Source organism: Myotis davidii, unplaced genomic scaffold (assembly GCF_000327345.1).
Source record: "Myotis davidii unplaced genomic scaffold, ASM32734v1 scaffold79, whole genome shotgun sequence".
Lineage (NCBI taxonomy): Eukaryota > Metazoa > Chordata > Mammalia > Chiroptera > Vespertilionidae > Myotis > Myotis davidii.
In genome coordinates this window covers 2,645,659-2,657,511 of record NW_006294339.1, presented here as the reverse complement: position 1 = coordinate 2,657,511, position 11,853 = coordinate 2,645,659, and the positions used below count along the sequence as shown (strand labels likewise).

Genomic DNA, 11,853 nt, shown 5'->3' with positions numbered 1-11,853 from the left:
CACTCCTCCCACTGGGTACACTGGCGCTTGGATCTCTAAGGAGGTTCTAATTTAGCCTCTGCCTGAGGCTACCCAGCAGGAGCTATGGAGAGATTCCTCTCCTTTGTTTGGGGTTTGGAGTTGTCCAGATGAGGACCAGCTGTGAACCAGTGCAAACTGCTGTGGGGCTTTGGGCCTTCTTTTAGAAATTCTGGGTCTCTCTGAGTCAGCTGCAGTTTGTTAGGTAATTTTCAGGTTGCAAAGGGCCAGGCCTTTCATATGCAAAAGCCTCTGTGCACAGCTTGGGTGGAGCGGGGTCTCAGGGGATCAACAGGCCGGAGCAAGCATCTATGGATGCTCCCCAGTCCTACCCTAAGAGGCCTGAGTCTCAGTGTCCCGGTAATCGCTGCAAGCACCTCTGAGAGAAAGCCGCCCTCGAGTTCCACCCGATGCCAGATAATCCAGTTTCTCCTGTATGAGTCTGGGTCCCCAGAGACTCGCCCGGAACGAGTTCGAGCATTCGGGAGCTTGAGACTCCCTCCCGATGGAAAAAGACAACTGTGTCCTCAGCTGCCAGCCCTCTCCAAGTGCGCTGCGTCCTCAGTTGCCAGCCCTTTCGGCGTGTGCCTCCGTACCTCTGCACTTTACTTCTGCACCTCCTCTGAGTCTCAGTGCTTTTCTCTTTCCTTCTAGTTGCAGAATTTCCACTCAGCCAGCCTTCCTGTGGTTCTGGATGATGTCCGTTTTGTCTTTTAGTTGTATTTTTGAAGTGGTTGTCCGAGGCAGCAATTTCCGGTGTTTACCTATGCCGCCATCTTGGTTTCTCCTGTTATATTGGAATCTAAAAATTAATACCTTTTACTGAACAAAAGTCTTTAAAGACTGGGTAAGAAAATAAGGGTTTAACTTTAAAATTTCCCTTCCTTTCATTTCTAAACCTGCTTTTGACCTTGCTTTAAAAAGGACAGTTTTTCTCTCTTGAGTATTTAGGATTTTTGTTGGAATTTGATAGTTTTATGAAAGCTAAATATGATAGTATCCTAAATTTTAATAAAAAGAATTATTTTTTAAATGCTTTTCCCCCCTCAATGATCTCATTTGACTCTTAGAACAGTGTACCCTGTGATAAGTAGGTAAATCGGAGAGGTGAGTCAGCTACCCCAAGGTTATATATCTATTATATTAAAATTCAAATCTAGGTATTCAAATTCTATATCTTCTACTCATTCTATTCTATCATAGCTGTTTGCTCTTTAAAAGATCATGATTTTTCCATGATTGCATATAGGATCACCTAGCCAGTCAGTAGAATCTGGTCTTCTGACCCTTATGCCAGAGCTTCTTTTTATTATATCACTTGGTTGATATGAAGTTGCCCTTAGCCTCCAGAATGGAAATTGGGTTTGATTCTGGTCAAGGGCACATGCCCAGGTTGTGGTCTCGATCCCCAGTAGGAGGTGTGCAGGAGGCAGTGAATAGATTGTTCTCTCTGATCATTGAGGTTTCTATCTCTCCCTTCCTCTCTGAAATCAATAAAAATATATATTTTTTAAAAAGATATTTTAATCAGCCCTAGCTGGTTTGGCTCAGTAAATAGAGCCTTTGTCTGTGGACTGAAGGATCCTGGGTTTGATTCTGGTCAAGGGCACATGCCCAGGTTTAGGGCTTGATCCCCAGTAGGGGGCGTGCAGGAAGCAGCTGATTGATGATTCTCTCTCATCATTAATGTTTCTCTCTCTCCCTCTCCCTTCCTCTCTAAAATCAGTAAAAAAATACTATTTTTTTTAAAAAAGCTATTTTCATCAGCTCAGTCGGCATGGCTCAGTTGGTTGAACTTTGTGTCATGAACCAGGGTCATCCCATGAACCAGGAGGTCATGGTTTGATTTCCAAACAGGACACTTGCCTGGGTTTCAGGCTTCATCCCCAGTAGTGGGCATGCAGGAGGCAGCCGATCAATGTTTCTATCTCTCTCTCATTCTCCCTTTCTCTCTCTGAAATCAATAAAAAACATTTTTAAAAAATATTTTAATCATAAAGATGTAATTTTATCTTTACTAAGATGTGCTGTAATGGGTGCAGAATACTTCATAATAGATATACTCTTATAAATTGAATTGTAAGTAAATTAGGGCAGATCAAGTATTTGAAATGCTCTAGAGAAGCTAACTTCTGGAAGCCTGTTGTGAATCCCTTTATGAAACATGATAATTTCATAATTTACCTATTCTATACCTTAATTCTGAGATACTGGGTTTTCTTAAAGCTAGTATCATCATAATAACTTGCAAAACAATACATATAAAATTTTATAGCAGTGTCTAATTTATAAGACACTTTCATTTTTCTTATCTCATTTAGTAATTTAAAATTACCCTTGACAATAATTTTTTAATTTTATACATTTAACAAAAAGCCAGTATGTCTGATTTTTTTTTTTAAGTTGCAAAAGTGATGCAGCCATGTACAGAAACTTGAGAAATGGAGGGAAGGGTTTCATACTATCCTAATATCTATTTTTTCTTAAATTTTTAAAAAAATTTTATTTTATTTTATTTTTAATCCTCACCTGAGGATATTTTTCCATGAATTTTTAGAGAGTGTGGAAGAGTAAAGGAAAGAGAAATATCAATGTGAGAGAAACACATGGATTGGTTGCCTCCTGCATGAGCTCCAGCCAGGGCTGGGGAGGAGCCTGCAACCCAGGTACGTGCCCTTTACCAGAATTGAACCATAGACCCTTCGGTCCCCAGGCTGACGCGCTATCCACTGAGCCAACCGGGCAGGGCCCCTAATATCTATTATAATAGTTCCTTCTATGAGTATGTTTTTTTAAAATAGTTTTAAAGGTAGTAACCGTAAAGTTTTAATTAGATTATTAAACTAAGTACTTAACCTTGATTGCCTTTAATTATTAAGAATCTCCTGTTTCTTATGAAATTTTAACATGACTAATTGTTGATATTTCTTTCTTTCTTTTTTTTCAGTAACTCTGGGTGGATTTTAACCACAACTCTTGTCCTCTCGGTGATGGTATTGCTTTGGATTTGTTGTGCAACTGTTGCTACAGCTGTGGAGCAGTATGTTCCCTCTGAGGTAGATTGAATTCTAATACGCCATTTGAAGACTGCGCCATATGATTAATCATTTTAAATGCCTATTTTCTCTCATTCTTACTAATAGAATGAGAGAAGATTTGGTGGTTTCAGTCACATACCTGGGGGTTGGCACACATGAAAATTACAGGTTTGCAGCACAAGAATCACTGTTCCAGTTTTCTGTAAAGCTAACGACCGTAGTTACATATATGTTGGCTAGTTTAAAGTGTTTCTCTCCCTGGTTCTTTGAGACTTTTCAGAACCTGTTGACATCAGTTTCTAAGGTGATATTTAAGAAAGAAGTCTTGTATACCCACTTAGCATTTTAAACTAATTGCGGCAAATTTTAAAGAGTAATTGCTGCTTTAGAAGCAGCAAGGCCAGAGCATTTGATTTTGAGTTCTTTTGTTCTGGAATCTAACCCTGAAAGAGATAGAAAACTATTATGAGTTCCTTGATAATGAAAATTTAATTGACCCAAGATATTTGACTTTTAAGGTAAAGGAGTTTTATTTTGGAAAAGTCTATGATTGATTATTCAATTTAGCTTTCAAGGAAAGAATTATTTATATAATAAATATGGGCTAATTCAACTCCAAATGAAATAAACTTTAGTTCTCTTGTGCCTCGAAAGTGCAATAGAAAAAGAATGAAAAGAAGAAAGGAGGAAAGTTAAAATAGAATCTAATAAGTAGTCGGCATGTGCCTAGCATGGTGCTTGAACAGTTTTATCTTAACAGACTATAAAGATATGTTTTAATATAAGGTTTATGCATGAATAATTAAGATTTATATTTTATATTTTTAAGATATATGATACAAGCAGCTAGAAATTGGAACAGGATAATGTTGATAACTAACACTTATATCGTTCTGTAAATTTTATAAAGTATTTTCATATATCTTACATATCCAGCAGTACTCTATAGTATGTTCTATTATCTACTTTATAGATGGCTTAGCAGGCTTACAAAGCCAGTTAACCTTCCTGGGATTGCACAGCAGTGAAAGTATTGAGGCTGGAATGAGCTCTTATCTTTTGATTCACAACTCCTGTGTTTTTCCTGTTACCATCTTTCCTATGGCTGATAAGGATTTTAAGTGGTACAAATAATAAATGTTTAAAGTGTTAAGGAAAGCAGACACCATGTGCTGGATTGTCAGATAAGGCTTTTAGATAACTTGAATCTTGATCTGAACTTTGAAGAATGGGTAGATGTGAATTAGCAGAGAAGAGGGTAGGCAGTTTTCCCAGGTACAGACAAGAATAAGCTAATTATCAGGGAAGTACTATAAGGAACTACCCTGATTAAAATAATTTAAATTAGAATAAACCAAATGGATAAAATTAAACAGGATCAGGAATTAAAGTATTAGAGATTGTGTAAATTTCTTTAAAACTCATCTGCTTATGATAGGAGTATACTAATGACATCTTCTTGCTCCATTATTTGTGTTATTTTTAGTGCTGATGTCCATATTTTAGTCATTTCATTATTTCTGATAAAATGAAATTACCCATCTTACATAGGATTTTCATTGCCTGTTACTTCCTTTAGTTACCCCATGCACTCTAAATCCTATGGCAAAAAAGCTACAAAACCATAGTAATAAATCTTTGTTGGCCTCTCCACCATGTGGCACTTTATTCCTTCCTCTTTACATCATTAGTTCCTTCTCCTTACCCCTAGGTTAAAAAAAAGAAAGAAAAAGATACACATAGAGATTGGTCTGATTCTTGCCAAGAAAGACTGAATGGCTGGCCTCAGGTGAAATTTACCTTTATAAATCCACCACAACCTGGATTCTGGTCCCCAGGCCTACTGACTAAATTGAGCATTTTCTATCCAAGTAGTTTTAAATGGACATTTCATTGTTGTCCTCTCTTACCTCTTTGCCTATGGACGCGATCTCCTATTCTGGTGTTGTTTAGACATATCAGTGCCTCTCATTGTGGTTTTGGTTCTATCTTAGAGATTTGAGGAAATTTCACAGACTTGATCTTTCTTTTCCTTTTAGATGTTGTCTCTGCTGTGATAAATTTTATTTTGATTGTATAGCTTTAATTCTGTGAGACATTCTCTCCCCTTATTTTCAAATTCTTTGGGGAACAACTTTTCCCACGTATGCCCCCTAGATTCCTGTGATCATAGAGTCTAAAGAATCAACACCCATATAGAGTTCTCTTGGCACCTGTTACATTCCTACACATATCTGCCTTGCGATGTTACTTTCTTGCTCCTCTCTAGAGCTCTTCTTCCTACACTTAACAATTAAAATTATGGCTATAACCTCATGGAGCTAGACTTTTCTAAGAAGATACATTTTCTAGAAAAATGTGTGGAAAACAGCCATTTGGAATCATTCATTTTAGGCTTTACTTTGTATGTGAAACCACACTTTGGCTAGGTATTAATGTTGTGTTCAACCATATGTCCTATCCTATATAATAAAAGTCTAATATGCAAATCGACTGAATGGCAGAACGGACAGCAATGGGGGGGCAGGGCCAGCCACTCACTGACTAGTGCCATTCCCTGATTGGCCTGTGGGTCGCCTCCTGCAGAGGGAGGCCAGACAGCGGCTTAGTCCTGTCAGTCGGACATCCAACAAGGGCTCCTAGTCTGCAAAAGGGCACAGGCTGGCACCCCCCCGCCCAGTGTACGAATTTTCATGCACCAGGCCTCTAGTTTTATTATAAAAATTCTGTATACTTACGGTAGAAATTTGTAAAGTACATATAAAGAAGCAGAAAAGAAATCACTCATCCTATCATATAGAACTATTGTCGTGTTGTCATTAGAATGGATTTATTTTTAGTATAAATAATTTTTACTACATATTAAGGTTTTGTTTCTTTGTTTACTGTAAAAATAACTGAGAACTTAGCATTAGAAAGTTATTTTCTTGGCCAAAAGCTACCTATTTTAAACTTTACTTTCTTTATAAAACCTTTTCATTGATTTTTTTATTAGAACATAAATTGTTTCTGACCCCTCTCCATAGTGACATGAGACTCCATTTTAACTATCCTATATAATAAAAGGCTAATATGCAAATTGACCAAACAGCAGAATGACCAATCACTATGAGGCGCACTGACCACTAGGGGCAGACTTTCAATGCAGGAGCTGCCCCCTGGTGGTCAGTGCACTCCCACAGGAGGAGCGCCTCTCAGCCAGAAGCCGGGTTCACTGCTGGCGAGTGCAGCAGTGGTGGTGGGAGCCTCCCGCTTCTGCAGCAGCGCTAAGGATGTCCCCAGAGGGCTCTCAGACTGCGAGAGAGCGCAGGCCGGGCTGAGGGACCCTCGGAGTGCACGGCACCAGGCCTCTAGTACAATTATAACTCATCTGTGAGCAGTATTATTTAGATTGTGTTATGTTATTTACATCTATGATCCTGTGTGCTTATAGGAAATCATAAGCCTGCTGGGAGAGTGTGTCTCTCTTAAGTACAAACCTAGTATCTTGGAGCTTAAACATCCTATATAATAAACGGCTAATATGCAAATCAACCGAACAGCGGAACAACCGGTCGCTATGACATGCACTGACCACCAGGGGGCAGATGCTCAATGCAGGAGCTGCCCCCTGGTGGTCAGTGAGCTTCCACAGGAGTGCTGCTCAGCCAGAAGCCAGGCTCACGGCTGGCAAGCGCAGCAGCAGTGGCAGGAGAGGCTCTGGTGGTAAGGAGTGAGGGGTCCCAGACTGTGAGAGGGCACAGGCTGGGCTGAGGGACCACCCCCCACCCCTGCCTCTAGTGCACAAATTTCGTGCAACATGCCTCTGGTGAAATATAAAAAGCTTTCTTTTCAGTTACAAACAAAGCTTAAAATGGTTGTAATAGATATCTGGAATGTGGTCTTAGAAATTTATGAACAGCTTTTTCTTATTTAGGAAAGCTCTGAAATAATTTATTTTTAACCCGCTTTGCACATAATTAGATATTCATCATATATCATTTGATCATAATGGCCAGAAAGAGTTGGCAAAGAATTTCATTTCCTTTGTTAATCTTAAAGCAGTGTCATTTTGAGTGACTTGATGCATAAAGATTTTGATCTTCTTTTCTCCACATTTTTTCCTCTGTTATTTCACATTTGTGATGCCATTTTTGAAACTTAATGGGATGACACTTTCTCTTGTTGAGTTATCTATTTAAAATAATAAAGAGTTGTCATTCCATAGTGGTCCTTGTCAGGCAGAACAAACAACATACAAGGACAGGGGTTAGCAGTTTTGGATATTCCTTTTTAGAGATCAGGCAGCCTCAGAACGTTGTTATAGCAACAGATGTTGATACACATCAGGGATGGAGAACATTTGGTTTCGCAAAGTCATTTGGTCTGGCCCTGCCAAGGCATTAGGGGTGAGTTAATGAAATGTTTGAGCAAATATAGCTGACTAATTTTTAGTTGATAGTTTTGTGTGGCCCTGGAATGATGCTATAAATATCCCAATGGCCCTTCGCAGAAAAAAGGTTGCCCACCCTTGCTATACATGCTGCCTCATTGTTATCTCTTTATATGTATGCTGCCTTTATCTTTGTTTGTCAAAACCATAATCATCTGATTTCATGTATTCAGTTATTAGAAAACTCCTAATAACATTAATATTAGTGAATCACATATTTATGGGTAACTTATTATGTGTCAGACCCTGTTCAAGGGATTAAAGGTACAATGAAGAATAAGGTCAAAAAGGAACAAAGTTTAAGGCTTCTAACGGTCAGGAAGTAGGATGAAATATGTCTTAAACTATAATAAACATATTTTCTTCCTCTTAAAAAAAAAGACTAAGAACGTTGCCATTTAGAAGCTTTAAGTCTCATAAAAGAGTAGGACAATCAGAAAACAATATAAATGCCATAGCGTTTTAATCCAAATTCTGTTAAGAAACTGAGTTTTAGAAAAGATTTAAGTAAATAACTTATCAAAGATTACATAACTGATTAGTGGCAGAGCCAGGCCTAAAGCTCAAATACATATTTACTAAATTAAAAATATTTTTAATTAAAATTTTTAACTTTTAGAAGTAATACATTAACATAAATTAAACCTTCCTCTTCCTCACTTCTGAGATAAACTACATCCAATAGGTTTTTTTTAAATATGTTTTTACTGATTCAGAGAGGAAGGGAGAGGGAGAAAGAGAAATATCAAAGATGAGAGAATCATTGATCGGCTGCTTTCTGCACATCCCTTACTGGGGATCAAGCCTGCAACCCAGGCATGTGCCCTGACTGGGAATTGAACCTTGATCTCCTGGTTCATAGGTCGGCACTCAATCACGGCCACACCAACTGGGCTACAGCCAATAGTTTAAAATTTTTTCCAAGTAGTTAACATTTTCTTAAATTTTAACTTTTGGTTTTGTTTTGTTTTGCTTTGTTTTGCCAGCTTTAGACATTATCTAATGTCTTCTTACCGGGATGAGGAATTAAGTGGTTCCCTTTATACAATCTCCCACCTCACCTCCATCTCTTCACTTGCTTTCATGTTGATGTTTGAAATCATTCTCACAGTTCTTGGTTGCTCTTTCAAGGTCTTTAAATGTTATTAGGTAGAGTTTTTCTTTCACAGTGCCCCAGAACAGATTATCACGTGTTAATTCTGGGTTTTAAGGAGGCCACACAATATCAGATCCATGTCCAGTCCATCAACCACTGAATCTATCTGGAGGGTATTCTCTTAATAGAAAAATATAAGGTACTGGGCTATCTCCTTGTTGCCTTGAACAGTAGTCAGCAAACCATATCGGAAACATGAAACAAGGAAGAAATCATCATGGCAATCACTTTTTGAATGTTTTTATTACCCCAGAAAGAAAACTCATACTCATTCGTAGCCACTCCCCATTTTTTCCCAAGCACTACCACCACCACACCACCACCCTAGCCATAGGCAACCAATATGTGGTCTCTGATGGTTGGCCTCTTTCACTTAGCATGATGTTTTCAAGGTTCATCCATGTTGTAGCACAGATCAGTATTGATGGATACTTAAAATCTTAAAAGTGCTCTTTCTTCAACGTCTTTTAAATGCACCTTTCCGATACTAAGTATTTTCATATGGTTCTTGCTCTATAATCAGTCACTTATCTTCTCAGTAAAGTCAGCACTTCAGTGTTTCACTCATGACACAGAGATGTATTGCTGTACAAGTTAACAACAAATCTATCCTCTTTCTTAGTAAATACTTTTCATTTAGCTTTTCTGCTTTTAGGAGATAACCTACATCTAAAATAGACCTACTTTCAAAAGAAGTTAGACATAACTGTTATACTCCAGTGAGTTTTATGACATTTGCAGTGAATATTTTATGCATTAATTATTTTGTTGTTTTACTATTTTCTTGGATATGATAATTTAAGGAGCTTTTATATGTTTGTGAAGACCTTTCAGTGTTAAAATGTTTCATGTAAATTCATTATTCTCACACCCTTTTAAAATAGCACATATTTTCACCACACTAACTCCATTTAAACCTGAGCAGTTTTTCTTGATCTCTGTTGTTATGCTTCTAAATATTTTAACTTGGGACATGTGGAAAAGTTTTCTTTGCCATTACTGGCAGCTGAATCACCTATCTGTAACACTTTGAATAAAAGCATTCTTCATTCTTGAGGACATTTATAGAATTTTTTTTTTTACAAAATATCCATTGATTAAATTGTTATTGAAGACTGACTTAGTGAAGTTTCTAATTATCCAGATTCTAATATGCATTGATTTTCTCTTGCAGAAGCTGAGTATCTATGGCGACTTGGAATTTGTGAATGAACAAAAACTAAACAGATATCCAGCTGCTTCTCTTGTGGTTGTTAGATCTCAAGTGGAAGATCATGAAGAAGCAGGGCCTCTACCCACAAAAGATTGACTTGCTCATTCAGAAATTTAAACTTTTTCTTTTTTTTTTATTAAGAAAAGTGTCATGGCTATCTAAATATTCATTTCTCATAGAGCTTTTAAAATTGGTTTCATTGGATATAGGGCTTAAAAATCACTCTAAAATGAAAATAAATTTACCCAAATCTGAGAAGACTATATTTGCTGTAATTTTTTTCTAGTAATTTAAGAGATGGATATTTGGGATTGTATTATTATTTTAATATCTGTAGCTTCTTTATTATTTGCATTGTTTTTGTTTTCCTATTTAGCCACATTCTATGAGCTGATCATTGTTTTTCCCCACCTCTCACCATGATACCATCAATCATTTTAGTGATTAAACTGAATATTCAGTAGGATATGATGCTTCTGCTCAGAAATGGCCCACAACCTGTGATTTGAAATTTAGCAGGAAGTGCCCTTACACTACATTTTCAGTTGTATTGACCTGAAATCATTAAAATTTTATTTGAATAATTATATGCCGAAATTTGAGTTAATATACTTCTGATTTTCCAGATCTTTTCTCTCACCCCTACCCAACCCAGACAAAAATTATGAAATGTTCTATTAATACCACTTGCGATGGTAGTAATACATATTGCTATACAATATGATGATCAGGAAACAAACTGCAGCAAAAACAATGTGGTCAGAAGTGCTTTTTTTAAAAAAATCCTCACCTGAAGATATTTTTCCATTGATTTTTAGAGAGAGTGGAAGGGAGGGTGCAAGAGAGAAAGAGAAACATCAACATGAGGGAGACACATCGATTGGTTGCCTCCCACCACCCCAACCCAAGTCAGGAATCAAGTCTGCAACCACGGTACATGCCCTTGATCCAGAATTGAACCCGAGACCCTTTGGTCTGAGTGCTGACACTCTAACCACTGAGCAAAACTCTCTAGAGTTAGAAGTGCATTTTATATTATTGCACAGGCTATAGATTTTTGTTGAGTCTTTCCCAAGAACTATTTTTCTCTATTAGAAAGCATATCAAGTATAAGCTTAAAGATATTTTCAGAGAAAAATTTCCATTATGACAGTAAGAATTAGACTAGATTTCATTTGGCAAAAGCTATTACTATTATCATTCCTTTACCTATAATAATACAGATTTTAAAAAAGAGTGATATCAGGTAACATAGATAACAGGATCTTAACATGATTCGGTGTTATTTTACCATGAAATGTTAAATAACTTTGCAAGCCAATATTCCTTACACATAGGAACATTGTTGGCAACTGAAGTAGTGCTTTTTGACTAAAGAATGGATTGCACACTTACCTTTCAGCTTAGTCATCAGCTTTCTCCGAGTCAAAAAAATACAATAACAACTAATCAAGTAAGACACTGGTCACAAAATACAGGTTTCAGTTTTTAAAATAGTTTGTCTAGATTTGGAAGATGGAGACTTAGAAGATATGTGCACATATCCAGGTGTGGAAGAGGGGAGTAATTATTAAAGAGTTATCAAGCAGTCATCATCTCTCATTCTTTGTGAGAAAACAGTTATAGAACACAGGGATTGGGAGTACACCTTTTTAAAAAGCCTGGTTGTCTCATTTCCCAGCCATGTTTTGTGTTTAGTATATCAGGCACAGGTTTAATTGAAATATATCCAGTGAAGAAAACTTCAGATCAGTGAAGGGGAAATATACAAAATGCCACAGATTTGTAGGAGTCAGCTCACTGTTAGGAAAGCCCTCCCTTATGAAAACAAAACAATAAGAGTAATATCTAGATAAGAAGGACAACTGTATGATTGTCCTGTATTCTCTCACCTACCCTTGGTTTTGTTTTTCTTTGCTTCCTGAATATGGTTATCCCTGAGATATCCTCAATTGTCTTGAAAGTATTGATCTATCCCTCTCCCTTCCTCTCTGTA

The 11,853-nt window shown here is 37.2% G+C and overlaps 1 protein-coding gene across 3 annotated transcripts in view; it reads left to right on the top strand.

Moving 5' to 3' along the window:
• The window catches only part of TMEM59 (transmembrane protein 59), a 25,145-nt gene extending 14,704 nt beyond the window's left edge, over window positions 1–10,441 (top strand). For 2 of the 3 annotated variants that reach the window (XM_006768350.2, XM_015566961.1), the window contains 2 exons: window positions 2,966–3,074; window positions 9,819–10,441. In XM_006768350.2, the coding sequence (XP_006768413.2) occupies window positions 2,966–3,074; window positions 9,819–9,953 (244 nt within the window). In that variant the 3' untranslated portion in view covers window positions 9,954–10,441. Of the gene's footprint in view, window positions 1–2,965; window positions 3,075–8,395; window positions 8,410–9,818 lie in introns of those variants that run through there. The other variant, XM_015566960.1, reaches the window with a different exon arrangement.
• Window positions 10,442–11,853: the final 1,412 nt, after the last annotated feature.